Source organism: Ixodes scapularis, unplaced genomic scaffold (genome assembly GCF_016920785.2).
Source record: "Ixodes scapularis isolate PalLabHiFi unplaced genomic scaffold, ASM1692078v2 PGA_scaffold4__175_contigs__length_147842914, whole genome shotgun sequence".
NCBI lineage: Eukaryota > Metazoa > Arthropoda > Arachnida > Ixodida > Ixodidae > Ixodes > Ixodes scapularis.
The window spans coordinates 41,449,439-41,476,389 of NW_024609879.1; the positions used below are offsets into that span (position 1 = coordinate 41,449,439).

The following is a 26,951-nucleotide window of genomic DNA, read 5'->3' on the forward strand; positions in this document are numbered from 1 at the left end:
CCTGAGGTCATGTGACCACCTGAGATCACGTGACCCCCTGAGGCCACGTGACCTCCCTGAGGCCACGTGAACCCCCGGAAATCACGTGACCCCTTGAGGTCACGTGACCGCCTGAGGTCACGTGCCCCCTGAGGAAACTTGACTCCCTAAGGTCACGTGACCCACCGAGGTCACGCGACCCCCTAAGGTCACGCGGGAGGGGGTCACGTGACCGCATGAGGTCACGTGACCCCCCTCCCCAGAGGTCACGTGACCCCCCTGACGTCACACGACCCCCCTGAGGTCACGTGACCTCAAGGTGTCACCTATCGCTTAGCACGCTTCCACCCTCCTCCTTAAGAGCTGCGCTCTAACCGGCGTTACAGGGAATTGTAAACGGCTTTCACTTTTTGTTTTTTATACATATTACATCCACTCTCGCTTGCAGTATCCCGTAAAAACGGTTAACTTATTTTGCACCAGAACGTCTAGTAATTTACTCGTTGTCCGCACAGCAGACTGAGTACTTGTTAATGCCAAACAGAATACAGAAAGGTTGACGCAGGCGTTTCTGAAAGTGATCGTACATATAAAGTTAAAAAATATGTAATCGCTGTTAACTTTATCTCAACTTTAAAAATTGTGTTGATTCACTTATGTGCTTATTTATCGTGTTCGTGTTCTGCAAAAAGGTGTGTGTGGGCCTTTCTGTTACCAGGTGTACTGGCACCCCGGTCATGGCGTATGGAGCGTCTTCGGCTCGCCAATTCCTTCACGGACGAGCTGATGTATTTCATTCCTCCTCGAAAGAAAGCCTATCATTCTGCAAGGTCTTTGATAACCCTTTATCAAGCAGGGAAGAGAAGGAGCAGAGTTTGAGAAAAGCCGTGGAAAGATGCAAGCAAGAAGCCGTTTTTGTAAGTTTGCGAGCGCTCTTTTGAGCGGATAGACAATTCTCAGTGGCAAAGAAACGTAAATTATATGTGATTGTTTGTTTAGAAATCTTTTGATGTAACACAGCGTGACATCTGCGGTGTCTGTAGAGTACTGCAATGGCCAACTTTGGTCAAACCATACATGCACCATTTGTTTAAAGTTTAAACGCGAGAAACTATTGAGTTTAAAAACATTGTAAAACTTGATGCAAAAATGTATTACCCATCCTTCTAATACTTTATCCAAGTAAAAACTGACGTGTGATAGAAGTGCAAACAGCGTAGAAGACAAAATACAAAACTCAGTTGATAGTGAACACTCCATGGCTGGTTCATTTTTATTGGTTTGTGTGTTTCAGTGTGAATTGTTCGTGTGCGCTGTAGATTATACTAAACAAAATACCCTTATCTCCAATTGTTTTGCACATAAACATTTGGCTGGTAATTTGATCCGTCTTTAGCTCTGTCGTCAATGTCATACCAACAGAGAGGTCAGGTGATTGAGGCGGGATTTAATTCAGGTAAATGCTGATTTCAGCGCTGAGCGAACAGTGGGCTTGAGTAACTGCAAGTAAATCAACTCAGCTGCGGATCTACTCACAGTCGTTGCTTCCACGCGCAGTACGACCATTTCCCCTAAAGGTTCGCCTCCCGTAAAGTTCTTTCATGCACCAACTCAGCCCCTCGCCGTCACGCGCCTGCTGTTGTTTTTCTGTCGGCCCTTCACATGCGAACACCCTTTATCTCATACGACTCTAGTCTTTACGCAATCTCTGTGACCACACGTTATGTGAGGAAACGCGGACTTCTATGTAAACATCGTGCTCGTGTATAGCCTCTCGCAAGCAATATATACCGGGAGAGTTTGATTCTTTGTTTTACGCAAAAATACTCCATAAACCAGACAAAGACATTATAACTGTAATAACAAAAACGGCTTGAAACATCAAAATAGCAATTTAATTACTTGTTTCGCCTCCTAAGCGGGAGGCATTTTCAGTGATGCAAAGAGAAAATGAGGGTTTCCCGGAAAGTTCGGCTATTTAGGTATCAAGTTTGTGTACCTATCCGGTAGGAGGCCACAGTTCTTTTTGACCAGAGATTTGTCACTTTCGCGTTCGTCGTTCGGGATGAACCAAGATTCCAGCAGCTTTGTCGGTCCCCACCTTTTATCCTTCGCCAAGGTCGATGCTTTTCCAAAGTCAAATTTGTGGCTTAAGGTCCATGCGTGGTTGAAGAGTTCAGATTTAAAGTGGGAGGCGTTCGTGGCCTTGGCGACGTCCCGTGCGTTTTTGTTTTAGTCTTGTTTTTTTTTTCGTCCCGCCTCTCCAATATTGAGAGCGTCACATTCCTTGCACTGGCCCTGGTAGATCACGCCACTTTCTGTCTCTGAATGGATAGTGTTTTTGGCGGCGAGATAATCTAGGAAATTGTTGTGTACTGTTTGTATATGGTACGTACCCCCAACGGCCTAAGCGCGCGTCCCAATGCCTCCGAAACCCCCTTAAAGGGATACTACAACGAAATTTCAGCGCTTATTTTTTGGTCCATATGTTTTCAAAGGAACAGAATCATATAAGACACGAATTAAACGATTAGCAAAGAGCACCTGGTGGTTGTCGCTAACGCCTCGTTGGTAATGCCAGTCTAGGAACCTTGGCAGATAGTGACGACACTTGTCTCGCCTCAGGTCACGACGAGAGAAGAGGGGAAGGATTAACTCCCCTATTTCTAAAAATCCCTTTTCTGTGACCCAGAAGTCTCTATTGTCCCTCTGGAAGATTATAGAGAATTAACCCGTCACTCAAAATTCGTACAAAAGCAGCCGCTTGGGTGACTGGAATATGACAAACATGACCTACGGAAACACGCCAAACTCCGAAATGGTGCACTTTTGATCTTGTTTAAATGGTCGCGTAAGTTTGTAGAGTTGCCAGCGTCTGGACTTAAGGTGAAAAGTAATATACAAACCGCGCGAGGGCTGGATAAAAGGAAACACTGCAAGAGAAAGGCAGCACATCAGCTGAGTGGCTCTGGAAGAACATCGTACCGGTGTGAGGTCGTGTATCACTACTGCGTGGTGCATGTGAAAGACTCAAGGCTAGCGGTTGTACCGCACCAGCTAAATTGATCATCTACAGATAAGGCATCAGACGCGCAATGAGGCAGACTAACTTCCGACTGTTTAAACATCCAAAGACCAATTTACCAAAGCCATGGGCGTAGCAACCGGGGGGGGGGGGGGGCAAGAGGGGCGCTTGCCCCCTCCCCCTCCCAGTTCTCAGAGTGGGAGGGGTGGGCAAGGCAAGGCACGTGTTTTGCCCTCCCTGAAGCAGCCGCGGCTGGGCAGGGCAAACACTGGTCGGCGACGCCCAAAGATTATCTAGGCAACCGCCCCAAGGCCCCGGGGGGGAGTCTTGTTTGTCCCCTTCCCCCCCCCCCCCCCCCCCCCCCCCACTTAAAAGCAAGTTGGTACGCCACTGACCAAAGCGCTCGCGCACTTCAGCGTTCGCCGTATTAGCGGAAATCTGGGGACAGATTTAAATAGAAGCTGAAACACTTCTTGAAAAAAAAAACGAGTTGGAGGTGAATTCTAACGTAGTTTTATCCCGTGAATCTGAATATCACGGACGTTTTGGCCGAAGATGTAACTAAATGCGAAAACACGACAAACTGCGACCAGTCGTGACGTCATACAAGGATCTCTGGGCCGCCAAGCACGTGTCGCTCGTGTGGGCAGCGCGTGCCATCGCGAGCTCGCCAGGTACATTCTCCCCTCACTTACACCACACTCTAAGACAAAATAGAGGAAAAAGGTAGCAACGGCGCGTCTTCCTCCCTCCTACTCACGCGCCCCCAATCGGACATGGGAAAAAAGGAGGAACGAAACGTTTTTCTCCTTCTCCAGGGCCGGTTTTCTCGAAGCGATGGTAAACCCATTTTGGTAAACCACGGTGCCTAGAAAGGAAAAAGTACCTAGGTACTGTAATAAGCGGCTGGATATAGAACACTAATTATATTTGATTGAGCAGTAAGTTGCGCCATCAATCGGTAAAACAAGCCAGTCATTTTTGTTTATCCTCTTTTTCTGCTGGTTGTTATCGATCTAGTATGCTATTATACGTCAAAATATAGTGATGTTGTACTTGCAGACCAATTTATTTGCTTCAGATGGTACGAAGATACTTTAGCTGCTATGCTAGAGTTTGTCGACGAATATTCGAAAATGTACGAAACATTTCCTTCAACATCTTTCGCCATAAACAACGCATAACTTTTCCGTGTGCCTTCCAGTCTGGCAACGCCGGTGTTGTATTCTCATTTTTGTTCCTTGCTACGCGCGTTTCTGCGTTTCCTGCTGATCTCAACTGTTTGCCTTCTCTTCCGTTTTCCCAACCGATCCACCGGTGACGAGAAGCTAAGCTTCTCGTCACCGGTGGATCTCGTCACCGTTGAATTGCTGGTCACCGTTCTCGTCAACGGCGACGAGAAGCTAAGCTTCTCGTTACCGTTGAATTGCTGGCCACCGGGGATATGTAGAAACCTCGATGCTGTCGGCATACTGTAGGCGCACTGCGAACAAAAAAACAGTACAATGTCTCAGAACGAAGACTTTATCAAGGATAATTCCCTTCCTCCGCAAAGTAATCGCTGCTCACGAGTCGGCATGCATAGTGTAACAAATTAAACGTGTTAGTATAAATACATACCAACACTCGTTCGCAAAACATTTTTTTTACTTACCATAAAAACACTTGCAAGGCTTATGTACCGTCATATGTCTTGGATTACGGACTGCTGAAGAGTGATGCATTCGCGGAATGCTGCCGTCGGTTAGTTTAGTAGTCCCTCTGAACTACCGCTTTGATTGATGTGCTAATAGGTTGATGGTGCGTCATTAATATAACAGCCGGATCGAAATTAATGTTCAACAGAACCAAGCAGAACTATTAGCCCTCATTAAGCGACGTCGCGGCCATTTTGCTTGTAGGTACTGCTCCTCCCTCGGCGCCCCTGCTCTCCCAATCACGTGACCTAGAATTCCCCCTTCTAGGGACAATAGTTAACTTTAAACCACTATTCGCGTTCGAGAAAACAAGCCCTTGTAGACGGATGAAAGCTTTCGCCGTCCAGACTCATCTTCTTTCGAATTCGTTTTTCGAGCAGGTCGCGCACGTTCTTTAATAAATGTTGTTGATTTGATTGAGCTTCAGTGGCAGCAAAGGCCACCTGTACTTCCGTCTTCTAGTCCAAAGGTGCAGAACATTTCGGTTGCATTGATATTTTTATCACTAGTTTTATTAAACGAGCAAACGAAGCCGCTAGAAACAGCGAAGTTCCGCATCAGTGCCAGCTGCCCTACATACAGTGGGCGAGCCGGCCGTCTCCGGATTGCGGAGATTGCGAAAGCCAAGCGGAACTACATACAATAACGGAACCAGGCGGAACTATGTCGGCGTTTTCGACGTTATAGGAATCACAGGAATCACAGAAGTGCTCCATTTATATCATTAGTTTGTTTTGTTTTCCCAATGAAATGAGTTTTTCCTTCTTCGTATGCTTCTGTTTGTGATAGGGTACCTTAGTGTTTATGTACGCTGCGCAACACCGTTAGCGGAAACAGTCAATCCTGTTTTTTTCAGCTTAAATTCGAGGGGCTCACATCAACCTATTGGTGTGTAATGAAGCGCTCGTTTGGGGCACTGTCACGGGTGTGCCACTAGGAGGAAAGACGAAGAAGTGAGGCAGTGGGCGCGAGCAGCAGAAGCGTTGGGATCCTTTCGAATCAGCTCGAGCATCCGGTCTCGGCGACGCACCGAGCAGGGGAACGAGGTCTCGGCGACGCACCGACCGAGGGAACGAGCTCTCGGCGACGCAACGAGCAAAGGAACGAGGTCTCGGCGACGCACCGACCCAGGGAACGAGCTCTCGTCGACGCACCGAGCAAGGGAACGAGGTCTCGGCGACGCACCGACCCAGAGAACGAGCTCTCGGGGACGCAGCAAGCAAGGGAACGAGGTCTCGGCGACGCACCGACCAAGGGAACGATCTCTCGGTGACGCTCCGAGCAAGGGAACGAGTTCTCGGCGACGCACCAGCCCAGGGAACGAGCTCTCGGCGACGCACCGAGCAAGGGAACGAGGTCTGACAAGCCGCCTCGGTGGCTCCGAGGCGAGAGCGCCGGCCTAGGGATCCCCAGGTGGGGGGTTCGAATTCCGACTGAGGTGCCCGCAATATGACGGAGGCTTATTGCGGAGAAGGTGCCGTGTAACCGAGCTTTCGTTTGCACGTCAAAAGGTCCCCATGTGGTCCAAATTAATCCTCAGTCCTCCGCTGGGGCGCGCCAGATGCCCGTCGTAGGTTTGGCACATAAATCTCCAATATTTGACTTTGAGGTCTCGGCGACGCACCGACACAGGGAACGAGGTCTCGGCGACGCACCGAGCAAGGTAACGAGGTCTCGGCGACGCACCGACCCAGGGAACGAGGTCTCGGCGACGCACCGAGCAAGTTAACGAGGTCTCGGCGACGCACCGACCCAGGCAACGAGCTCTCAGCGACGCACCGAGCAAGGGAACGAGGTCTCGGCGACGCACCAAGCCAAGGAACGAGATCTCGGCGACGCACAAAGCAAGCCTCGGCTACGCCTGGGACATCGCTCCGCAAGTCCGCATCCGAGCTCTGAGCACCCAGCCACCAACCATGAGCAAGTGTTCATGAGTGACACAACTGGGGACTTACCCAAGAGATTGGGACTTACTTATTCAGGGTTATACGAAGACGTTATTTCTTTTTCTAGGGCATAGACTGTAAGCGTCATAACGGTTGCCTGGCAATATTTCTATAGTCGGTTGCAAGCTAAGAAAAAACCGGAAATGCCTCTCAGAGGAAAATGTAATCCTACGCCGAGAAACGCCAGCCACTCGTTTTTATGACGTCACGATTCCGTGGACCAATCGCGATCCTTTTGAAAAAAAAAAAAAAAAGCTCAACATGGCTGCTGGCCTTAGCAACGCGACGCTCGTTTCTCGTCACAATTATTCTGCTTTTTGCACCGTGTTTTACGTGCCCGAGGTTACGCCACGAAATCTTAATGGTATCGGCTTGCGTTTGCAGCAGTTTTTGCGCGACAACGTGAGAATCCAGCGACGCTATCGCCAACGAAAATTTCGAAGCGGGCGCGAGGCTTAGCACTGCTGAGAGGCTTAGCACTGCTCGCTGGCCGCTGTTCAAAACTCGACCTCGCTTGTGCTTCTTGAAGAACCGCTTTGGTGTCGCCGCTAAGGCTGCGCCAGGCTGTTTCGTCCAAGAAGAATCAGGGGAATCGCTTTCCGATGTCACCTCAGAAGGATCCATGACGGAAGACAAAGAGAGCGGGGCGCGGTGGTGGTGTCGATGACTTGGGAGGGTGCCGATTTGTCAAAACCCGAAAAGTATAATTATTCTTGTTTTCTATTCATCCAAAAAAATAAAGGCACACATTTCGTGCGCAAAGCCCACAAAACTAAGTAAATCACTAAATATTTATCATTTGCAGGAACTATAAGTGGTTCGCTTTCCCTCAATCGAAGGCGCTGGAAGACGGTATGTTAGACAGTATCTTGGAAAGAAAATGAATTGGGAAGACGGTACATTGGACATGACTTTCTTTCTTTACTAAACAGCTACTTCGGTGACAAAAACGTATTCTAACTTATTTAAATGTCCTAAATGAATTAAATGAATATTGTAGCAGTTTAAGACAGGTTTCCTGGAGGAAGAAAAAGCAACGTTGCTAGCGAACTACTTTCTCGACGGCGGAGGCACTTCAGATGGGCGCAATGAGCTTGTGGGTGGAGCTAAAAGATTGTTCTCAGGTTGCATCCGACTATAGTTATCATTTTTCGTTCCTTTTTTCGTCTTTTCTAAATATATATTCCTTTATTCTCATCCTCCACTGACCTTCTTGCCTCTACTGCCTACGCGTGCCTCCCCGGCGTGACAGGCACTAATGTGGGCGACAAAACCTCACCGCTCTCAATCCAAGGCAGACTATGTCCAAGACATAGTCTGCAAATAAAAGCGATTTTATCGTGTTCGCATTAACAGTAGAGCGCAGTGTACGTATCTGGCTTGGGGGACGACTTCAAACCATTTTGCTTGCTAAACTTCTTTTCTTTTATTAATGTGTTTTTAAAAGTGCGTTTTTCGTCTCAAGCCCCTGAATAGTTTGTTTCACGTGTGCTATGGTGTTTTCTTGCAATGGAAGGCTACGCAACACAGGTTACTTTTACAATGCTAAAGTCAAGTGTAACACTGTAATTTGATTAGATTCAATATTCACCCGCAGATCTGACAAGTAAAATGGCAGTCGTTAGTAAATTTTGTTTTATTAAAATATTTCTAGATGCATTTCAGCCTCGTTAAACCAGTATTTCGCTCAGTATAAAACCTTGGATATGACTCACTGTTATCTGTTTTACGCATTCGAATATTGTGCAAAAAAAAAAAAAGCATGCTAGACAACTGGCATCATGCCCGTGGTCTTCCAGCGGACAAATTTTGCCGTCTACGCACATCACTGCCTGGTACTTCACGACGACCACGCTCTTGTGACTAGAAAAGTATGGCTTCTGATTCTTTGAAGGGCGGATTATGGGCGTGCTGTGCGGTCAACGAAGTTCCAACAGTTGTCCAGGAGTATTCCCTTGTCTTTGACGGCCTAGTACAAAAAAAGGCACACTTACATCACGGCTGTATTTAGACACTACCAAACATACCAGATGAGACTTGTTACTTATGTAAGATAGAGCGTATATTCATGGTAAGGTTGTTCAAAATGTGTACCGTGAATTAAAAAAAAAAGATTTAGTTCCTTAATTCCGCTAAGCTCTGAGGCCGCCAAACTGTGCATGCGGGGCCCGCTACGCCGGAATTCAAAACGAAACTTCTGAAAAACGTTCTAATCTACCGTTATTGCTTTGAAGTCCATCGCTGTGTTTACTAAATTTTGCATTGTTTATGCCTGTCTGGTTTTCACCAGACAAAAACTTGACGTAGAATATTCTTTCGACCGATTTTGGTAACTCTTTTCAAAACACCGCCGGGTAACATAATCGGCCGCCATATTTAGGGCATCGCTTTTAGTGCAAGACTGGTAACTAGAACCGAGTTCATATCCAGCGTTGACGCAGCATTCGTGTCTAATGCACTGGTCTAATGCACTTAGACTCGCATCTGCGATGAACAATGACGCAGCCATCTTGCTCCCTAGACGCTTGGAAAAAAAAAAGGCGGCCTCGAAGAATAGTGGCAGCATAACATGCACTTTTAGAAATGCTGTATTCAAGTCTCTATTATTTTCTAAATATACTAAGGAAATCCAAGGCAAACATTTCCGAAGGAAAGTTAAACAATTTAAAAATTTCACGCGAATATGACTAAAGGAAGTTGAGAGGAACGGTTTCTTTGGTGCGGCTTGCAATCGCTATGCTCGTAGACAACTTACAGTGGCATTTTCGACAGGAGGGCGCTCGCACAGGTACAATCGGTGTTGAGGCACGCGCTCCCCTACATATGACTGCATAGCCAAAGAAAGTCCACAAAAACGCGACAACTTTACCGACACCGTGCTGGTTGCACAGTGATACTTGTTCACTTCGTTGGATCATGTTCTACTGATCCCACCAAGCGTTCCACGCATGCGTGACGCCGCCATAACTGTAGTTTGTAGGAGGCAGACGACAGTTCACGCGATAGCTCATGCTGCCTCGTGGTTTGCTCGCGCAAACCTCCAGCTGGGTTGTCGCGCGTGCAGAAAGACTACAGCTCCCACGATGCATATTGGCAGCGGTGGCGTACTCAATCTAGCTGGGCCGGTTTGCTCATCTTGCGGCTGCGGACGCGGCCGCGGCCAGGAGGGATTTTTACGTCACGTGACCAGCTCCATGGGGACAAGGAAGTACCTAGCGTCCCTGCCTAATGGCGGAGAGATCCGCATCGCTTCAAGCACAAAATCCTAATTTCGCTCGCAGAAACTGATTGGAGGGACTTTCAACTGGAATCTAATTGACCGCCCCTTTATACTGTAGGAGCGGCAGGTAAAGTTACGGCCAGGGAGGGCAAATAGGAGCCAAAATAAAGAAAAAAACCACACGAGATAAAAGCGGTAGCGGTATTTTTATATACCTCCGCCGGCGCCGCGCCTGGCGCCTTTTGTTGTGGTCGAGAGGTTAAAGCGCCGGTAGTTGTCGTCGCGGCGTGGAAGTTCCGGGTTCAAATCGCGCTAGGGACTTCTTTTTTTTTTGTATTTTGCGCGTGTCTTACTTTTGAACTGTGATCCTTTTTTTGGAAATCATCCACTTGCACTACTGCGCCTTACACGCTTTTACTGTTAGTCCCACCTGTTCAATCGAAACACCGGGAAGAAGGAAAAAAAAGATCAACGCAAGTTAACGCGCTAATGCAATCATTTCGTAATGTTCATTAAAAGGAAACCAAGCTAACAGAATCAGTATGGCTTTCACACAAGCGGAGCCGAAACAAGCATCCTTTCCCCCGCGTTTACAATTTTATCTGTTTTCAAATAACGCTCTTGCTACGATTCCTTTCAATAACAAGAGACGCCTATTTAGGACTAATAAAAACTGCAGTTGTAGCAATTAAAAAAAAAATCAAAAAAAAAAAAAAAAAACTAGCAGCTCAGTGGGATACATTGATTGAGCGAAATCCTACAGGCAAGGCAGCAGGTCAAACGTCTGAGAAAGTAGTAAAACCAAAATAAAAGAGATCATACTTTTACTTGCATGGAATGAGATAAAAAGTATATTTATACTCTTTACATTTTGTTCTGGCAATCGTTTTGTAATATTAACACATTACTTGTTGCATTTTAGTTAAAATAGCAGACGATCACGACCAAATGCAAAAATGAATCAGGCGTCGACCATCGCAAACCCTCTCTCTCATGCAAAAACATAAACTGACTTTGGATCAAGAAATGGAATTAATTATAATTAATTCCATTTCTTGAGCCAAAGTCATTTTAGGTGTTTGCATTAGAGAGAGGGTTTGCGATGGTCGGTGCCTGATTCATTTTTGCATTTGGTCGTGATCGTCTGCTAGTCTAACTGAAATTCAACAAGTAATGTGTTAATATTACAAAACGATTGCCACAACAAAATGTAAAGAGTATAAATATACTTTTTATCTCATTCCATGCAAGTAAAAGTATGATCTCTTTTATTTTGGTTTTACTACTTTCTCAGACGTTTGACCTGCTGCCTTGCCTGTAGGATTTCGCTCAATCAATGTATCCCACTGAGCTGCTAGTCTTTTTTTTTTGCTTGTTTTTTGGATTTTTTTTTAATTGCTACAACTGCAGTTTTTATTAGTCCTAAATAGGCGTCTCTTGTTATTGAAAGGAATCGCAGCAAGAGCGTTATTTGAAAACAGATAAAATTGTAAACGCTGGGGAAAGGATGCTTGTTTCGGCTCCGCTTGTGTGAAAGGAAATACTGATGCTGTTAGCTTGGTTTCCTTTTAATGAACATTACGAAATGATTGCATTAGCCCGTTAACTTGCGTTGATCTTTTTTTCCTTCTTCCCGGTGTTTCGATTGAACAGGTGGGACTAACAGTAAAAGCGTGTAAGGCGCAGTAGTGCAAGTGGATGATTTCCAAAAAAGGATCACAGTTCAAAAGTAAAACACGCGCAAAATAAAAAAAAAAGAAGAAAAAAGAAGTCTTTAGCGCGATTTGAACCCGGAACTTTCACGCCGCGACGACAAGTACCGGCGCTTTAACCTCTCGACCACAACAGAAGGCGCGAGGCGCGGCGCCGGCGGAGGTATATAAAAATACCGCTACCGCTTTTATCTCGTGTGGTTTTTTCTTTATTTTGGCTCCTATTTGCCCTCCCTGGCCGTAACTTTACCTGCCGCTCCTACAGTAAAAAGGGGCGGTCAATTAGATTCCAGTTGAAAGTCCCTCCAATCAGTTTCTGCGAGCGAAATTAGGCTTTTGTGCTTGAAGCGATGCGGATCTCTCCGCCATTAGGCAGGGACACTAGGTACTTCCTTGTCCCCATGGAGCTGGTCACGTGACGTAAAAATCCCTCCTGGACGCGGCCGCGTCCGCAGCCGCAAGATGAGCAAACCGGCCCTGGTGAGATCGGTCTATTGAATAGGTTTCCTTTTCACGCGTGGGGCGTACGCTTTACTTCTTGATTTGATCTATTTCAGGCTGAAGTCACAATGAAAAACATCGACGCGTATTGAGTAAGATCAGCCATCTTGAGATATAAGCGATCACGCTATGGACGCTGAAAGCCGTCCGCTCTGCAACTTGTGAAGCGGAGAGCACGCTGACTCCGCAAACTATACGTTGCAACTCAGAGCGGGCCACGCAAGCGCGGTGGGGATGATGCTTCTTGCAGAGCGTAAAGTAGAGCATAGAGGGCTTATAAAAGTGGCCTACTAAACCTCACAGATTACAAACGCGCTCGTCGTGATATCTACTAACACGGCCCATGTACACCTTGTTTTTTTGTTGTTTTTTTTGTGCCGAAACAAATGTAAAGACTTAAATTGTTGGCACATCAAAAAGGGTAACTTTTTACCAGAGACAGCAGCTACGCTAGATACATTGGAAACAGGAAATTAAAAAAAAACAAAAAAACATGCAGGGTTTCACTTGCGAGCACAACTCGATCCAGTTTCGCGAGGGTCAACCACCTACGTTTCTTCATGTAAACCAGCAGGTGGCCGAGCCTCTTGTTAATGTGACCCACAGTGAGGCTCACAATCACGGCCGGCTTAATAGGGAGTATCCATTGGACGCCATATTTGTGGGCGCTGTTTAGAGCCCATGCTCAGAACGAACTCACATCAATAGGCTGCTAAGACCGGCACTCTTGATGGTGCGGAATGCACGCTGCAAAAGAACTGTGGACGCTCGCCTTTAGCACGCGCTCAGCATTCGCGCACACATCTATGGCCGCCAGTGAATACTTCCCATAGAGAGTATTCACTGGACGTCATATTTGTGTGTGCTGTTTAGAGCGCATGCTCGGAACGAGCTCACATCAATAGGCTGCTAAGACCGGCAATCCTGAGGGTGCGGAATGCACGTTACAAAAGAACTTTGGAAGCTCGCCATCAGCACGCGCTCAGCACTCGCGCACACAGCTATGGCCGCCAGTGAATACTTCCTTTAGGGGCGACCAGGTCACCCTAGGCAGCGCGAGCGCGCCGCATTTGCTTTTGCTTATTTAGTACTTTGCTAGTTCGCTGAACCGCCACCGCGGTTACTGGTGCTTTAGCTCACCACACTAGCAGACGCTTTCGCGTGTGTATCTACTATACTCCATTTCACTTTACGTTGTACCGCGGAAAAGGCTAGAAGCGCGAGGTCATAGCGTTGGGAGCTACTCTTAACGCACGAGAGCTTGTGCCGCCGAGATGTGCCCTAGAGCAAGGAGCTCGCGCTTGTAGCCTTCCGTACGGTACATCATAAGGTGAAACAGAGTATATCTATGTGTGTCGGCTCCCCGACCAGCGACGTTTTGACGATAATATGCTTTATTTTAAGGACTTTTTTCGTCGTTTTTGCGATTCTAGGTTGGGTAAAGAGCCACAAGCTGATCTAGATAGCATTCTTCTTAGGTCAAAAGATAACAAACTTCCCCTAAACTTAAACCGAACGCGTTACCATGCAGATCATTGCCTCGCGCCAACCTTCGACTTCTCCAACGCGTTTCCTGAGCTGAGTGGAGATCTCAAGATCAACGCATATCTACCTCCTAGGTGTCATCATCGACCAGCATTTCGATTTCCATCGTTACGTCAAAAACGTCGTGTCCGGGGAAAGGCGACTCCTTGGCTACGTCATTCGGTCCACAAGAAGACCCAGTGGCGATGTGCCCAGATTGCTGTTCACAGCACTGGTGTTGCCCATCCAGGAGCTTTGCTGCTCGGTGTGGGATTCGGCAACCAGGCAACTTGTTGCCTCCTTCGAGTTGGTGCAACGTCACGCCTCCTACCTTATTATGGCGCCAACTTGGCCCCCGAACAGCATCCTATCGAGCACTGCACCTCCTCCGTTCAGTAGGCAGGGACCGGCTTCAACATCGTCCTTAAGTAGCGACCACGCGGCTCGTAGCCACTTTTCTGCCACCGGACTCCTCGCTTACATCTGCCCCCTCCCTGCGGCGGCGCCCCTTTTTACCCGTACGCTTAGTCACTAGAACTCCTTCCCACCCTGTGCGATCCAACTTCGCAGACCCAGTTCACCACCAATCGACAGTGTCTCACTTCGAACATCCACCAAGAGTGTCACGGCCCACCGCCGGAGCATCTAACTCGATTTTTTTTTCGATCACGTGAGTGCGCTCCAGCATGCAGACTGGATGCACCATCCTGTACACTCGCACACCCTACTGATGCATAGCTCACAATACTAACCATTCTGCTCGAGAAAACTATGATATGGTGACTCATTTTACACTATTATATACACACAATGTGCTAACATTAGGGTCTACCTATTAAATGTGACAGAAATCATCCGAAACCAACGTTATTTCAACACGCTCCCATTGCCTTCCATAGCGGCCGCCACGATTTTTGTGGTGAGCTAGGGCGGCGCCAAGCAGAACACTCCGTCCCCCCAAGCTGTTCACGTGATATTTCTTGGCCTTCGCGCTCCCATAAGGAAACGCACCATGAGCAGGTCGCCCCTATAAAACCGGTCGTGGTCATAATACGGGAGAACACCGACGAGTTCCGTCCAAACGCTCATTCAAGTTCGAACATACGGTTGGAATAGGCTAGAGCCACTCTATGTGGCAGCGTAGCTGCCAGAGTAGCGTCACGCTTTTCCCTGTGCCGCCTCTCATCGTGATTGGTCAAACGCGGTACCATAGCAACGAGCTGAGCTGGCTCGGTTTCCTTAACAACTGAGTGAATACTCATCACGTGACTTCAAAAGAGCCGTGATGTCACCGGTAAGATGGCAGCGCCCAGAGCTGGTGGATACGAGTTTGTTCGGTGCGCGGTAGTCGTAATGTGCCGCTGCTTGCCGACGATTTCGGACTTCTTCGTGCTCTCTGACGCAGGTATAACGTGAAGATCTGAAAGAATCTGACTTTAAACCTTTTCTGTGCAAGATCGCTCTGGATATTAGCACCTGCGCGACAGCATGAGTCATATCGCCGTAGCGGTGCTCGGATTTCTGGATGTGTTCGAGGATCGATAAGACATTTTGCATGCAATTTTTGCATACTCCTAGCCTTGTTTGAACGTTGGAATGTCTGAGAATCAATGCAAAATTGTATGCGTCGCATGTTGGACCTTGGGGGAGTTGTTTCAGCCCCAGGTAACCGCGTAATCTCAATCTTCGAGCGAGGAAGCTCCTGCGACCTTTACGTTTTGCACTAATCAACGATCTGAAGATATAGCTTTTAGGGTAACATTTTTCGCATTTTTTAGCTTCCTTTGAATGTTGGAATTTCTGAGAATTGAAACGAAAGGTATACGTCGTGTGTAGGGCCTAGGGGAAGTTGTTTCAGCCCTGGGTCACCGAATAATCACAGCAACTTTAAGTGAGGAAGTGCATGCGACCTTTAATGTTTTGTACTAATCGACGATTTTACGAATCGACAGTTCTGAAGACTCTGATAAACGTCCTTTCGTTGCAATAGCTTGCATTTGATCGCAGTGTCTTTAGGTTTGTTTTTTTCAAGTGACAAGCTGGCATTTGCTCAAATGACGTATATGAAATGACCTGCTCTATAAGAATGCATCAACACATACTATTAAATTTATATGCTCAGAGGTGTGTTCGTGTTTGTAATTAACAAGTTACAGACAAATATTTTTTACGAGTGCAATATTTATTTTCAGCAGCTGGGCCCATTTTGCACTCATTAATGTCTTTGTGCTATGATGCTATAATCATGTGTGTATGGTTCTAAATATCCTCTTTGCAATGCCTACAAAAGCCAAAATGACGTCAACCGACCCCAGCTCACGCATTTGACACGAAAACTGCGTCACTCGGATGTATTCGCTCGTCAACAATAAATTCGTCGATGGATATTTGAATTCACGTTTGGGGCCAATGAGTGCACATGAGTGCACTTGCGAATGACAAGTTCTATGGTGTGCTTAAAAAGCACGGTGGAAGCTTGGGGTCATCGCACCGGTGTCCTAGCATGTCACGACCGCGGGATTCCACTGCTTGCTTTGGAGTTGAGGATTAAAGCTAGGGAAGAAGAAGTTAAAGAATCATTTCATGGCCCCTTTAGCACGGGTATGTGTGCTACATCAGATAAAAATATTGACGTTTTGCATGCCGGTAAACTTCCGGACGACCACTTGGCCTGTCGGCAAGAACACCTCATACCCGGCGTCCGTCTCTTTTGATGACGTTAACAATCCTCTGTAGACCACCGTGCTGTTATTCTTCGTTTAAACCTGTCGACTGTTCATCGCCCAAAATGAGGGTGATACCGTCGTCGCCGTCGCTCCTCGCCAGTCGGTGAGATAATCTCATCTTGAATGAATGATTGGGTCTTGAAGTATGGTGCTGAGCATACATTATCTTATTATGGGGCAGTCGAGCAGAAGTCATGTCCCAAGGCAATCGTCCTGTCATGGCCGGCATAATCGGATTTTGTTCCATAGGAGCGAAGTCCGAAAGTACAAGAACGGTACGTTTGTCCCACGAAGCGACCAGCGACCGCCATCCTGGCGGTGCGGAAAACTACTCGCCTTGTCCGTGCACGCTGCAAATCGTCTCATTTCACAGAAGAATAAAGGCCGGTTCAGACACTTGCGTTTGAGTGCGTTTGACTGCGTTGCGGCGAGAACCGTAAGCGAGTCACCGCCACATCTGTGCTTCGTACGAAGCGTGGAATCCAATTCAAGGAATCATCTTGGCACGCGATATTAGCAGCAGGGATCTCCTGGTTTCTCGCTGCCGCAACGCAGTCAAACGGAGTCAAACGCAACTGTCTGAACCAGGCTTCAGGCACCGCTCCTCCAGAGGCCCGTGCCGTACCCCCATGCAAAGCGTCTTTTAGGTCTTTTATCCACTTTTCAATACACGAATGGAGATATCAACTAGATAAAGGTTGCCACCCGGTGTCACTAGCAGTACGGTTACCATAGAAACCTCCCAGGCCCAAAATGGAGATCACTATAGGCGCTTCTGACGTCGTGCATCTAGATAATTTTGCGTCGTGTCGCTACTCTGGCAGCTACGCTGCCATATAGAGTGGCTCTAGAATAGGCCAGTCGACAAAAACCATGCGAAGCGTCTCGCCGGATCGGCAACACCCTGCGCCTATCTGACGGGTGCTGGGATTTGGAGGCCCGCTTGCAGAGCAGCCAGGTCCTTCTGGAAGCGGGATTGCCTTCAAAAGAATTTTTCTTCCACGTTGGCAATGTCCAGCACACAGTTCGGAAAGGAAGCTTCGGCGCTTCATAGCATGGGTGATGCAAATCATAAATTCGATGTCTCGCCAGCTTAATCTCGTTAGTAGAAGTCTCCTTCCTTGAAAACAGCGGGGATCCATCGTGCAGTTACCTTGCTAGCTTTGTGCAACACTGTAGTCAAACTTCGCACAAGGTTGTTCTCGTACTTAGCAAAAGGGTGTTCTTGCAATGCGCAAACTTCGTCCGTTTCATTAATTTTTCTACTTTGAATACGTAAATCCGCGTTGCTTTTAATTCGAGTGGAGCATAAGTAGCAGAAGCTACAAGAGCGAGTGCCGAACGTTTAGCGTCCTTGGCCAGCATCGCGCTCGTGCAGTGCGAGTACAGTGTAGAGCAACATGCTCGTGCTTATACGTTCGGCTTCACTCGAACACATGGTGGAACGATTATATTTATATTTTATAGCTTAATATTTTTCGAGTGTGTGCCTACGCTTTTGTGTTCATTACTCTCGCCTTCGTTTTTACCACCTCTGCAAACACGATCCTTTCACTCTCTTAGTGTTAACATTTGGTGTTTTTTTTTTTACTAGTACTGTAAACGTCCACTTGTGGGGCTACGCAAGTGAATTTTTTTTAACACTTTCGAAACGCTCTTGCGATAAAGAAAACCGGTCTACTAAAAGGCGTTTTTAGACCTCCGCTTTCCATTCCGGCGAAGGACACCGCGAGTGCGCAGTTTGGCATCCTGAGAGCGGAGCCGAAAATGGAAACGGTCCACTAAAACTCCCTAATAGCGGTTAATACTTTAAAAAAAAAAAAAAAAAAAAAAAAACGCTGATCGTGAATTTTATGGAACGAATCTCATGTTTGGTTGTGGTGTATCTTGTTCTCGAACCTGAGATGGGGCGTGAGCATTGGAGCTGCGATCGCATCTGCGTCGGCGCCGCCTCGATATCTTTGTTACCAGTGCCTTGACCACAATAATTTGGAAAATACGAAAATTTGCTTTTACATGTCGAAGAGGTAATTTTAAAACGTGTCAAATCACTTGCCATGGCGGGCGGTTCAGAATATTAACAATACCTGCTGACATTCCTGGTTCTCCGCATGTTACGGTTGGTTAATCTCCGGGCTTTCCACCGCTCCGAGAAAAAGGGTAAAATCTAGAGACCGGTGTGAAGAGAAAGAGAACATTTCGTGTCAGTGACCATTTGTAAATACTTCCTAAAAAGTATAAACTCTACACCACAGTTGCTTGCTTTACTTGAGAGGCCTAATTGTTTTCCGTTGTGTTTCCTACACAGGCAGCGGACGGCTTCGGCGTGCAGCGGATGATATATGGCTTGGTATTCATTAGCCTCGAAAACGGTATCCCCATTCACCCTTCCCTCAAAAACCAGGTTTTCTGGCGACCTGCTTTGGTAGCCAGCCAGGTATGCTATGGTTGTTTCAAAATGCGTTTTTGTCGTGTTTTTGTATCGCACCTATGTCATAAAAAAATAAAGGTTGGTACCGACCTTTATCTCCGAATTTTTCAGGGGTGTTTGAGCTAACTTGTTTTAAAACTTTAAAACAGATAACTGTTACTTGCCGAATTCTCGCAAAATTGTTCACAATCTTACACTGTTAGAAAAACTCCTGTCAAAATATGGGACACATACATGCTAACCTTGTTGCCACAACATGTACTGTATTACCGGACTACAGAACATGTTCCATACTTCTTTAGTACGGGACATGTTGTTGCTATATGGGCAGCCACAACAAGTTCCATACACCATCATCACGGAACAAGTACTGTATGCTACAGGAAATGTACCATCGTGGCACACAGCAGCACATGTTCTGTTGCAAGCCATGCCAGAACATGTACCATTTTTACGAAGTACATTACATGTTCCAATGCGTCCAAAACGACACAGGTTACATTTCTTGTACGTACGGAAAAAGTGCAGTCTTGTTTGTGATAGTACTCGCCCCATTTTATGTTACTGCCGCTATTCATGAGTACATCCGGGCTTTGTATGTCACATGCCAAGCTCCTCCTTAAAAAAGTTGATATGCGACATGCAAAACAAGGATGTCCTGGCAGTTTGCAGACGCAACTTGATGCACGTCTTTGCAACATAAAATTACCTGCAATGCGCAAATGTTCCCCAAACTTGTATGTATGGAAAATTTGAACTGTCGTATCTAATGCGAGCACTATCCTGAAAACAGAACAATGAATCTGTGACATATATACTCAATAGAACAGCCAGGAATGCCATGAGAAAGTGTTCACATGCTGCGTCAAGTTTAGAGAGCATTGTACATGTAGTGACGGGGATAAAGGCAGATAAACATTTGTAAAAAAAAATCGTTATCAAACTAAGTTCACGCTTGGTCCTTTTGGTTCCAAACCATAGCAACGGACCCATTGCAAAGAAGACTGAACAGTTTGCTGCTTCAAAAATATTTACATTTATTTTTCTTTTAAATGACTAGAGCAGATACACAATAAAAAAAACAGTTCATGCCGCAAATATTTTGGGGGGCAGCTCACCCATAAAAAAAAATATCAAAGTGAGCAGTCTCCTCAAAAAATGTGAATAAAAATTATGCTAATATGCTACATCTCGAAAAGAACCATCTTGGCCTATACAACAAATTGTAATATTAACAATAGAAAAGAAAGATTAATCTAAACAAGCACGAAGTTTCTTTCCACTTCTTTTGGAACTTCGAGAACTCTTGGAGGGCTCCCTGCGCCTTCAGATGCACCAGAGCAACTTTTCTTGACGACTGCCGGGACCCCTCCTGCGGGTTCATTGCCACAAGTCGCCTGAAAAAAAAGATAACATAAATAATGGGTGGGATTTCTTAGAGGAGGATGTATAACAGAAGCTAAGGAGTTCCTGGCTCCTTCTTTAACTTCTCTATCGGTTAGTAATCCAATCTGGACAAATTCTAAACCTCGTCTATAGTATACTTTCAATCCGAGACACGCCCTTAATTTGGACAGTCCGTGCAGACACCATGAGCCTCCAAGTCTGATCCTTGCATCAAGACGAATTCTGATTGTACACAAAAAAAAAAAAAAAAAAAAAACGATTCAGCTTACTGGCATCAGTTCTCAGTAATAACTGGACACATTTCGGATCTTGTGTCAGCACACAACGCTAAAACATTCTACAACCCGAGACGGAGGCTACAAAGAAGGACGAACACATCCGTCTCAATTGAAACGTATGTCTTCGAAGCCTCCTCCTCGGTTTGTAGAATGTCATATTAACCAGCTCGCCTGTCTAGTAAAGTTGTACCCAACGATAGTTCGGTTAAAAAAAGGAATTCACAGTACCAGTAAATGTAATATTACAAAAAAACATGCCTGGAGTGCTTAAGCAGAATATTCTGGTTATTATTAGAGGGAGGTTATCATTTGAGCCCGTTCTCGTTTCGCCCTTCTCACTTGGCCCTTCTCAAAACAACCATTCTCAAAAAGATCTCTCTTGGACCAGGCGCATTTGGTCCTTTCCCGTTTCGTCCTTCGCATTTCAACCCTCCTCATTTGAGTCCGTTCTCGTTTCGCCCTTTTCACCTGGCCCTTTTCAAAACAGCCATTCTCAAAAATATCTCGCTTTGACCCGTCGCACTTGACTCATTCAATACGAAAATCGTTTTTTTTTTTTTTTTTGGGGGGGGGGTTATATTAATAAGTACATTGATATATTTTGTGCGTGCGTGTGTGTGTGTGCCACGCTACAGGCATACTCTCTCTGCCAAGGATTTTAGCAGTGCGTCGAGATCGTCGTGAAAAGCTACTAGCTGACAATAAAACAGACCAACTATTTATCACAGCCACATCATATTCCGAAATGTCACGTTTTTTGGGGTCTCTCGACCTGGGACAATGCCACCACTTCTATATTGCAGTGTTTCTCAAATGGGGGTCGCGAAGGCATCTATAGGGGTCCGCGAAGCCATGTCTTATCAGTCAAGCACGACAATATTAGTTGTCTTTCTTCACGTCGTTAAGAAACGTTCCAATTTTTGGGTGAGTACTCTCGTGCGTTTGTCAATGAGATAAGTCTACTTCACACTAGCAATTAGTTATATTCATTTATTAAATCATTATCATGATAGCCTATACCTTTCTATTCCCCTCACTCCGAGCGGGGTCCTCCATCATCTCCGCCTTTCTACAAGGGGTCCGCGAAACATCAATGGTTGAGAACCACTGCTAATATGTATGCGATTTCTGTTCAAACAAAGTTTCCAAAATAAATGTTCATCGCTTTTTTTTTTTTGTTTGCTTAGAGGAAGGGAAGGACGCGTCATTGTACGATTCTCAGTGCGCACCTCTACACATAACATATACCTAATGGTATGTTGGGGGCCCAAGCAAGGTAAGGCTCATCAACAAAGCCGCGAAGGCATAACAACGTTAGAAGCATGCCGAAGTAATGCCATTCGGTCGTAGAGCGAACGGGCAAAATGAGAATGGGTCCAGTTGCGAAAAACACGATTCGGATTTTATGAGAACGTTCAAACGAGAAGGACCAAATGAGAATAGGACGAAATGTGCAAGGTTCAAATGCGAATGGGACGTTTTGAGATACACCCATTATTAGAATGCTGAACATTCATGTCTTTTGGTTCATATTACTTATTCTAACTGATAAGCATAGCCCGGTCACAGGTATATTCGTGTGCCCCTGCAGCACAAGGGCTCATGTATTTGAAGCCGATCGATACTAAGGCGGATTAAAATATAGTTGCATGCTCCGTAGGATGCACAAGTTCTAGTATTGGTTCTATATGACAATGTATCTGAATACCAGATTCATCCTGATTCTTTCATTATATTGCAACATAATAATATGACTTACAGAGAAACAATCCTCCCAAGCAGGTCACGCAGTTACTGCAGCACATCCAATTAATATGAGCAACGAATATTTTCAAGCGAATTGTGAATAAGGGTGTCTAGAAAGCAGCACGTTAACATCAGGCCTTTGCCTTTCTTAGTTCGAAGTTTCAATAAAAACATGGTACAACATGTTCCAGGTTGCTGTTGAACGTGCCAAACAAACACAAATGCTAACGCGAATATGCTGCTCTACAAAACATATTTCTTTCCGAATTGCTGCCGAAAGTTAGACACTTTGTTTAATGTAATTGACAATGCCTCAGCGAAAGTGTGACCAAGCTGAATGAAACCCTTAATATCTACATGGGAATACTGCAATACGTTTGAGGAATCGTTATGCGCCTGCTACACCGAGCGTTTTTTTTTTTTTTTCGTTTTTTTTCTTACAGATTTGTTTAAAAAAAAAACCATGAAAGCTACACTTATCCGATTTGTGCGAGTGAGTTATACGCCCAGGGGGCATTTGGGGGTGGTTAGTCTTCGCGATAAGTCGGATAATTAATTAAAATTCGTTAATTAACTTTTTAATTACTGAAAATAGACATATGGTTCCAATTAGAAATTTGCTGAGCGTCGTCCAAAACCCCTAAATCAGTAATTTTTAGAAAGACTTTGAGCGCGTGAAAAGAGCAACAGTGCGCTGAAGCTACTAGAGGAGCAGGTACAAGGCTGGGGCTAAATAAGAGACAGAAAAATCGCACAGGCGCCTTAACGCGACAGCTAGCTTTGTATGTGCTCCACGAGTTGTACCTTAAATGCACTACTACGCTTCTCACGCGCTGAAAGTCTTTCTAAAAATGACTGATTTAGTGGTTTTCGATAACGCTCAGCAAGTTTCTAATTGGAACCATATGTCTATTTTCACTAATTAAAAAGTTATTTAACAAATTTTAATTAATTAGCCGACTAATCGCAAAGATTAGACACCCACATAATGTCCCCATTGGCGTATAACTCACTTGCAGAAACCGAATAAGTGTAGCTTTCATGGCTTTCTTTAAACAAATCTGTAAGAATAAAAAAAAAAACGCCCTGTATATGTACAGTACTCACCAAAGGAACACGCTACTGTATTACCTCTGGAGATTACATCAATCCATGACGTAGCGCACAAAATTGTTGCATTAAGCAACATGTTATAGTTGTCGTTTGGCCACCGACAAGTTAGCACTTTTATAAGGTAATGAACAGTTGGTGTGTTCCTATAAGTTTCGGAAACATTGCACATTGCCAAATGAAAACAGAATTTGACCTTTTTTGACTTGTACCATATTATATAATGTAAACGAAATATGTTTCGAGGGCTCAATATTTCCCGATTGAGGTCAAAGTTGAAGTTTTGGAATAATTTGCGGGTTCTAATTTTCCCGATGCGGTGGGATCTCAATATAGTTTCCAATGTGTTTACATTTTACCAGAACTGTTCGCGGGACCTTTTTTTTTCAAATTGTAGGCGATTTGCGAAAATTAGGTTCTTGCGAAAAATAAGTCGATTACAGTCTTCGAAATTTCTAATTTTGAGCCAAATCGGCTTTGCCGGAAATACATTGAAGAGCACACCATCATTCAAAAGTATGCCAAACTGCTTAGGATGTTGGCAAGGACACGATAACAGATTAGCGACATAATTTATTGCTAACGGCGTATTATGTCATTAATGCTGTCAAAAAGTATTTAGCAGTTATTGCTGCTTCCCAGACAAAAAAATCGCCTATTTATTTCTTCATGAAATGCAATATCCACTAGACAATTCTACCACCTGAAGGAATTAGAACTGTCCATACGATACATTTTTCCAAAGCAAATTCACAGCGCACAATTTCATAACTGAAAGGCACATCTATAGTTACCTCTAAACGAACTTCAACGCTGCTAGCAGCTCAGCAGGGTACTTTAGGTATGTGGCGTATATCAGCTCCATGGCAGAGAGGAAGCTGACTCCTTCGAAGCACCTGGTGCCATCCAGTGGCAGTCGAAGATGCTTATGCCTGAAAAAAAGTCGATTTTTTTAGTCATAAAGGAACGCTGAACCGAACGTTTATGATTTTAACTGTGTTTGAGAGCATTAATACCTAGGACTTCGGGAGTTATATTGTTTTCAAACATGGCACATCTTTTCAGTTTTTATCTGGGGAGGAGATTCTCAGTTTCTTCCGGTTAACATATATATCCATGAGTTTTATCGCTTTATTCCGGTGATATATACAGTATTTTCCTTTAAATCACAAGGAGAAATCGCACTCCGTTGAGGTGAATGAACTTGATAAGCGATAAAAACAAGTCAAATCCCATCCTCAAAAAAAAAAGAAAAAAAAGTGAACTTGACATTTAAAACCCATTACAATTCACGAGCATGCTCCTGAATGTGTGAGGCTGCCTGCATAATGCGCGACTCTGGTCGCATATTCACGAGCAAGCTCGTGAATTGCGAGGTTGGTTAGGTCATGATGGGGCGAAAATATTTGTTTGAGGGGCTCTGCAGTATTTTTATTGGCAGAGCGAAGCTCTGCCACTATGGCCAGGATTCGGGTCGTCCAATCAAAGAACATCAACGCGCGTCGTGCGTACAGCCACTTCTGGTTGAGCTGCACGACGTCGTGCATGTAGCATTACTCTACATAAAAAGGGTGTCCTCAGGCCATAAGCGGGAGTTCACTCTGAGCATGCGCAGCGTTCAGAGAGCTCCGATGTGGCGTCCAGTGAATACCACCTATTACAATAAAGGTTTCAACTCGACCGGGGTAATTTCGAAGTAAATTCGTTTATCAGAAGCTCAAGTTATTTAGGAAATATCAGTCCTGAAAAAATGGCATTAATTTAGTACGCAAAACGCCCGGAGCATCCGCGGCACGCACACGAGTATTACCACGACGATGATTGATAACTGGCTCAGCGCGGATAAGCAGAAAGGCACTGTGTCAAGTGAAACACAGGAGCAAATTTGTTGAATGTGTCGAAGGTGTGGTATACAAAATACCACTGTCGTGTGGAAGATCCTACGTCGGGCAGACTGGGAGATGCCTTAACGACAGACTAAGAGAGCACAACCATGCATGCGGACAACTGCAAGCACCTGGCAACCTTGCAGCGCATTGTTCAAAATGCAACTGCAAAGCTCCCCTTGACACTACTTCCATCTTGGCCAGATCAAAGGACAGAACAAAGAGTGAAATAATCGAGGCTTTTCACATGGCCTCGGGTAGACACGGAGCGTGCGTCAGTGAGCCATCACTAGCTTTGCGACAAGAAGAAATAGATCTACTCAATAAGATACCAAACTTGTCGGAGCCAACATCAGGCCCCAGGTAAATGCTACAAAAAACACACCATCCAGTTCGCATATCAAAGAGGCAGCTACAGCAAACACCATCAAGTTCAGAAGCCAACAAATTCAAGACATCAACCATTCGTTTTCTTAGCCGCAATTTTGGAAATACGGGTCGGGGGAAAAAGAAGAGAAAGAAATTAAACAGTTGTTAGTCTGCGCCAATTCACGCATGTTTTTGTCTGTCCTTCTGCATTAACTTCACTTCTCCAGTTTTTTTCCGCGTAACTACGCAGCGCAGCATACCATCAATACTAAGTAGGGTCGGGCAGTATGCCGCCCCAAATCAGGAACTATAAAAGGCCTAGCTTTATGCAGCTGGGAAGACGAGACGCTACACGCTGGGCATCCCGAACTTGGAATATACGACACCCTTAGAGATAGTAAAATAACACTGCGTTAGGAACAACTTAAACGTATACGTACCTTGGAAAACAAAGCCGTCTACGCACCGCTGAACGCCTCTGACGACGCGATAACAACGTCGAACTCGCCTTCCGAACGGGCAGCAGCACTCCGCAGCTCACGGGCCCACGCCGGCCGGCAGCGGTTTGCGCATTTTCGGGTGAGAGATGTCTTCCTGCGCGCGGCGTAACACGGCTCACGGGCACTGTACTTCCGCGGTCTGATAGAGTTCCATAAAAATTGCTGAATATCCGGCACTTTTGGGCGCGTTCAATTCGCTTATACCAGTTGAACCGACTATAAACTGTAGTCTTGTAAAGCTTTTCTATTTATACGGATAAGCTCATACTTATTGCCTAAATAGCACATTTCAATGCATATGGTACAATTCCCGTTTTTGAAAGCAAACAGCACATTGTATGCATTTCCAGAAAACGGGACATGTTCTATTCGATTTTTCCACGTAGATTGATAGAATTTTCTAACAGTGTATTGAGCAAGTTAAGATATATTTTGTGATGTGCCGAATCCGCATATTAACGCAGACTAATTACGAAAAATTTTCAATAATAATGTGTGCGCAGACTCTTCTATAAAATCGTTGTAGAGAGTGCTGCGAGACATGTCGTTAGGTCGTTCCCATAGAAATAACTTTGTGTGTGTCTAGTTATATCGAGGTTTAAATCTTTAAACCCCCTTTTTATAGAGCGCGCGTCGCACGCAGCCGGGCTGTCTGTACGGCATGTTTTCCACCTAAAACAGAGCCACACTAGGCGTGACCATTTTGCTGGTATATCAAGCTTTTACTGTACAACTCAGTGGAGAAAACAAGGAAACATGTTTATTCAGATGATTAAGTGATTCGTTGAAGTCTATATATCACTAGTCCCTCATGGATTCTTCCTCGCACGAAAGATCTTGAAGTATTTCATCGTCGGTCGCTCAGACATCGCGCAACCAGCGCACACTTTTAGT

At 45.4% G+C, this 26,951-nt stretch overlaps 1 protein-coding gene and 1 long non-coding RNA gene across 2 annotated transcripts in view; both read left to right on the plus strand.

The window, feature by feature from the left end:
* The window catches only part of LOC121047347 (carnitine O-acetyltransferase), a gene marked incomplete at its 3' end in the record, with an annotated part of 39,752 nt that extends 38,901 nt beyond the window's left edge, over positions 1-851 (plus strand). The window contains exon 9 of the mRNA XM_042293553.1: positions 698-851. Within this exon, the coding sequence (XP_042149487.1) occupies positions 698-851 (154 nt within the window). The remainder of the gene's footprint in view (positions 1-697) is intronic.
* A 12-nt stretch (positions 852-863) lies between these two features.
* The window catches only part of LOC121048303, a 29,744-nt gene continuing 3,656 nt past the window's right edge, over positions 864-26,951 (plus strand). Inside the window, exons 1-2 of the long non-coding RNA XR_006078197.1 lie at positions 864-896; positions 18,639-18,767. This is a non-coding gene — a long non-coding RNA (uncharacterized LOC121048303). The remainder of the gene's footprint in view (positions 897-18,638; positions 18,768-26,951) is intronic.